The sequence below is a fragment of the Falco biarmicus genome, chromosome Z (genome assembly GCF_023638135.1).
Source record: "Falco biarmicus isolate bFalBia1 chromosome Z, bFalBia1.pri, whole genome shotgun sequence".
In the NCBI taxonomy this organism is placed as follows: Eukaryota; Metazoa; Chordata; class Aves; order Falconiformes; family Falconidae; genus Falco; species Falco biarmicus.
Window position 1 is genome coordinate 336,357 of NC_079311.1, and position 5,092 is coordinate 341,448.

The 5,092-nt window shown below is 58.0% G+C and overlaps 1 protein-coding gene across 3 annotated transcripts; it reads left to right on the forward strand.

Annotated features, from left to right (window-relative positions):
• The first annotated feature begins 402 nt into the window (after positions 1 to 402).
• Positions 403 to 4,591, forward strand: LOC130142944 (ER membrane protein complex subunit 4-like). Of its 3 annotated transcripts, none has more exons than XM_056325444.1 (6): positions 403 to 584; positions 686 to 785; positions 924 to 1,077; positions 1,706 to 1,866; positions 1,993 to 2,060; positions 4,409 to 4,591. In XM_056325444.1, the coding sequence occupies exons 1-5, from the start codon at positions 511 to 513 to the stop codon at positions 2,026 to 2,028; spliced, it is 525 nt and encodes a 174-aa protein (XP_056181419.1). In that variant the 5' UTR covers positions 403 to 510; the 3' UTR covers positions 2,029 to 2,060; positions 4,409 to 4,591. The 3 variants fall into 3 exon arrangements, 2 of the variants coding, with proteins under 2 accessions (XP_056181419.1, XP_056181418.1); XR_008819581.1 differs by having other exon boundaries at positions 404 to 584; positions 1,993 to 2,160; XM_056325443.1 differs by having other exon boundaries at positions 404 to 584; positions 1,993 to 4,591.
• Positions 4,592 to 5,092: the final 501 nt, after the last annotated feature.

The following is a 5,092-nucleotide window of genomic DNA, read 5'->3' on the forward strand; positions in this document are numbered from 1 at the left end:
TTTAAAAGTAAATAAATAATAAAGAGGCCAGCCGCAAGAACTTTAAAAAGAGAAGAAAGAAAAAAAAAAAAAAAAAAGTACAAACCAGCGTAAGGACGCGGCACGGGCTGCAACAAGGCGGGCCGGGGGTGAAAGATGGAGCGACCGGGGGCTGGGGGGGCGCGGCCAGAGCGTCCCCGCCACCGGCCCCGGCCGGAACCCGCGGCCGGAACCTTTAGTTCCAGGCAGGAACGGACCGGGAGGGAGCTGCAGGGCGCGGGTGGCCTGTGGCGCTGCTATAAGGAAGGACGCGGGGCTGCTGTAGGGCTGGGGGGGGGGGGGGGGGTGTGTCGGTGTCGGTGTCGGTGTCGGTGTCGGTGTCGGTGTCGGTGTCGGTGTCGGTGTCTGCGGGGTTCCTGTGGGGCTGCTATGGGGTAGGGCGTAGCGAAGGCGCCGCGTAGGCCCCAGGCGCCCGGGGTTGTTTGCCGGGACACGCCCCGTGACTCCGCTTCCTGTTCGGGCGCTCGCAGGATGGCGGCGGCGGCGGCGGTTCGGGGCCGGCGGTTCAAGTGGTCGCTGGAGCTGGCGGCGGCGCCGGGGGGGCGGTGAGGCCCCGGGGTGTGGGGGGAGGGGGGGTTTGGGGGGCGGATGTGGGGGGTCCAGGGAGCTCCTTGGCCTCACCTGCCCTCCTCTATCCCACCCCCAGGCCCCGCGGAGCCGCCGAGGGCCGCGGGCCGCTGGGGTTCGCCGAGCGGCAGCTGGGGGAGGGCGGCGTCCACGAGAGCGACAAAATCCTCATGGAGAAGGTGGGCGGGGGGGGACCCGGGAGGGAGAGGGACGTCCCCTACGCCGGGTTCCCCCGTGGAGGGGATCGTCCCCGTCCCCCATGGCTGGGTACGAGGTATCCCCACATGGCGGACGCCTCGTTGGCCTCTTTCCTGCAGCGTTGCTGGGACGTGGCACTGGCGCCGCTGAAGCAGATCCCCATGAACTTGTTCATCATGTACATGGCCGGCAACACCATCTCCATCTTCCCTGCAATGATGGTGTGCATGATGGGCTGGCGGCCGCTGCAGGCCCTCATGTCCCTCTCTGCCAGTGAGTACAACCCCACGCTACAGCCCCGGGTGACAGCTCCCTGGGTGATCCCCCGTGGTCGTCCTCTGCCATGTGACGGTTCCCCCAAATACTTGTGGTGGTTCCCTGGCCCGTACCTCTTCTGGCAACATTCATCCCCACATATCTCCCAGCAGTGGTCCCTGCAACAGACCCCACCACATACGTTCCCCTCCAACAGTTGCCCCTATGTCAGTTGCCCCCACGTGTCCCTCAACAGTTGTACCTGTGACAGTCACCCCCTCGTGTCCCTGAACGGTTGCCCACGTGTCAGTTGTTCCCCCGTGTTCGCTAACAGTCACCCCCACATCACTCACCCCCATGCATCCCCCCCGCCCCCAGTTGACCCTGTTGCAGTCAACTTGTATGTCAGACCCTGCCCCACACCCCCTAACAGTCACCCATGTGACAGTCATCCCTACGTTGTCACTGCCATGCGTTCCTCGACAGCCATCGCCATGCCATCCACCCTGCGCCTCCCCCACCGCTTCCCCCATGATGCTCCCCGGCTGCTCCCCACTCATCACTACCCCGGTCCCCTGCAGTGCCACACGTGGGTGACAGTGACGGGGTCCCCCAGTCCCAGTGTCCCACCCTGTTCCCCCTGCAGCACTGAAGGCCCTGGAAAGCTCAAGCCGGCGGGCCCTCCAGGGGCTGGTGTTCCTGGTGGGCAACGGGCTGGGGCTGGCCCTGGCCCTCTACAAGTGCCAGGCCATGGGGCTGCTGCCCACCCGCCCTTCCGACTGGTTGGCCTTCGTCGCCCCACCACAGGTGCGTCCAGATGCCAGGGTCCCCCCACCCCCGCTGCCCTGCACGCCAGGGTTCCCGCTGGCCTGGCCGGCAGGGTCCCCCCGCTCACCCCCCTTCTCTCTCTCTCTCTCTCTCTTACCTTGGCAGCGGATGGAGTTCACTGGGGGGGGCCTGATCCTGTGACCCAACTCGCCTGTCCACCAGTAAAGGCAGAGGCAAGGCTGGTGAAGTTACTCTGGGGAAAAATTCAGAGGGTTTGGAGGTTCAGCCTTAGGAGGCACCAGGATGGGTTGAAGCGAAAACCGTTTATTGGTGGTATGTGCTGAGAGCGCTGGGGCCTGTACTGGTAGTGCCAGGGCCCATACTGGGGACACTGGGAGTGCACTGCAGGAGTGTTGAAGCCTGTACTGAGAGTGCCCTGAGAGCCTTGGGGCCTGTACTGGGAGTGCACTGGAGCAGCAGTCAGAGCCTTGGGGCCCATACTGGGAGCCTTAGGGCCCTTACTGGGAGCACTGGGGGAACCTTGGGGATCACACTGGGAATGCACTGGAGCTGCACTTGGAGCCTCAGGGCCCATACTGAGTGCATACTGGGCCTTAGGTTGCATACTGGCAACGCTGGGATTGGGGCCCATACTGGGATCATCCTTGGAGAGGTGCAGCCCAGGCTGGTACTGTACTGGGAATACTGAGTCCATACTAGGATCTTAGTTTAAGTGTAGCTCACATTGCCGTCATACTGGGAGCGCTGCGTCCACACTGGTAGTGTTGGGGCCATACTGGGATCCTACTTGAAGAGTTATGACCCAGACTGGCATTTGATCGCATTTGCTTGCCCTGTTTTGGCCTATTCTCCCAGTTCTTGCCCCAACCCCCATAACTGGCTGGTTTTGCCCCTTGTTGCCTTGGGTTTGCCTTTTTTTTTTCCCCCGGTTTTGACCTGTTCTGCCTTGTTTGTGCCCGGGTTTGTCCCTCCCGTTTCCCCTGTTTTCCCTGTTTCTCCATTTCTTCTCTGTTTTCCATTATTTCCCTCACTTTCTCCAAGTTTCTTCTGGTTTTTTCCTGGGTTTACTCCTTTGCCACCATTTCCTTCCTTTCCCCCCATTCCCAAGCCATTTCCCCACATTTTTCCTGTTTTCCCACAATTTCTCTCGGTTTTCTATGTTCCTGTTTTCCCCTGGGGTATTCCTGTTTCTGCCCCATTTTACCCTGTTTTCCCCCATTTCCTTTGGTTTTGCCCTGGTTTTCTCCCTACTGTTTGCCCATTTGTGCACCAGTGTTTCACTGTGTTTCCCTTTTCTCTTGTTTTTTTCCCCACATTTTTCCCCATTTTCACTCATTTTTGCCCCATTTCTTTCCCCATTCCCCCCATTTTCACTCGGCTCCTCCCCCCCTTTTTCCCATTTACCCATGTCTTCCATTTTCTGTCATTTTTCCCCAGTTTCCCCATCTTGCCCCAGTTTCTTCCTCCATCCTGTCGTTTTCCCAGTTACTCCCTTATTCCCGTTTGTCTCCGTATTCTCCCCTATCTCCCCCTTTTATCTCTTTTTTTTTTTCTTCCCTTACTTTCTCCCTGCTTTTTGCCCTGCTTTATCCCCCATTCCCCCCTTTTTTTCCCGTTCCTGCCATTTCTTTTATTCTGGCCACCAGCAGCACCAGCCAATCCCACTCACTCATTCAGTCACTCTGTCACATGTGCATATGTGGCACACATTCCACCTCCCCAGTGTCCACCAGTAAGCATTGGTATGCACCAGTGCCCACTTGTGTCCCCCCCCAACATTCCCCCCCATCTCCCAGTATGGCCCAGAGCTCCCCCTGCCTCCCAGCGCAGCCCACAGCCCCAGAACCCTCCTCCCCAGTATGCCCCCATGCCTCCCAGCACCTTCCAGTATGGCCCAAGACTCTCCCAGTATGGCCCAGAGCCTCCTCATGCCCCCCAGCATAGCCCAGAGCCCTAGATCCATGCCTCCCAGAATGGACCACTGCTTCCCAGTGAGTCCCAGTATGGTCCAGCTCCATGCCGTGTGGCCCAGCACCTTCCCCATAGAGCCCAAAGTCTCCTACTGACTCCCAGTACAGCCCAGACAGCTAGAAGAGCACTCGGCTCGCCGGGTGGTCCTACACGAAAGTGCGCAGCTGGGTTACCATAACTACACGGGGTACAGATGGCGAAAGCGTGGTGAGCTTTGCCAAGTTCGACTTCCTCCAGTGCCAGTCCTGGTTAAAGATGCGAAGATGAAAATACGATACCGACATCTGAAACAGCCAGAGCCTGCAAGTGTCATCCCACGTCTCCCGGTATAGCTAAGTGCCCTTCCTAGCAGTCCCAGTATGATCCAGGGCACCACAGTGATTCCCAGCGTGGCCCAGAGCCCCATCCCAATATAGCACGCTGCCCTCCCAGTGATTCCCAGTACACCCCAGTGCCCTGCCAGAGCACACCAGACCCCCCCAGTGGCACTCACAGGCTCCCCCCCAACCCCTGCACGGGGGAGCTTGCGATAGGGCAGAGCCTCCCTCCCGCACGTTGTACAGTATGTGCTTGGCAATAAAATCTGCAGGGAAGAAAGAGGAAGAGGGGACATTTGGAGCTATGGCGTTTGTCCTTCCAAGTCAAGAGTCAGGTGAGATGGAGCCCTGCTTTCCTGGAGACGGCTGAACACCTGCCTGCCGATGGGAAGGACTTCCTTACGTTTTGCTTGCGGGCAGCTTTTGCTTTTAACTATTAAAATGTCCTTATCGGAGCCCAAGTTTCCTACTTTTACCCTTTTATTCTCTCCAAACAGCTCCTGGGGGGGCAGTAGGGCAGGTAGCTGTGTGGGGCTTGGCTGCCGCCCGTGGTTATATGACAACAGACAAATATGTTGGGTATGGATATATTAAGGTTAGGCTGCTAAGACTGTTACACACGTGAAATGACAAACCATCGGACCCCAAACTCTTTAGCCTCTATAGGTGAAGTACCAGCTGAGGGGTCTGCTGCTTCCCTATTACAGGCTGCACCAAAATTGACCTGCAAGTGCTTTGACTCAACGTATGACAATATCATATCAGCCCTGGAGCTACGCTAGGCATAACTACTTTTACCTAGGATTTAGAATGATGGGATATTGCCTCGAAAACTTTCCCCATATAACTCCCGTGTGTGGCCACGCAGAAGCCGAACAGCACCTAGCGTTTGGCAGTAGGTTATCCTCCACTGAATGGAAATATCAGACACGTAACACTGCGTCCTGTCACGTATC

Bases quoted from the DNA above. Each gene is read 5' to 3' on its own strand.
- LOC130142944 (XM_056325444.1), top strand. From the start codon at position 511: ATGGCGGCGGCGGCGGCGGTTCGGGGCCGGCGGTTCAAGTGGTCGCTG. The intron at 786-923 runs GTGGGCGGGGGG...TCTTTCCTGCAG, and splicing joins ACAAAATCCTCATGGAGAAG to CGTTGCTGGGACGTGGCACT. The intron at 1,078-1,705 runs GTGAGTACAACC...TTCCCCCTGCAG, and splicing joins CCTCATGTCCCTCTCTGCCA to CACTGAAGGCCCTGGAAAGC.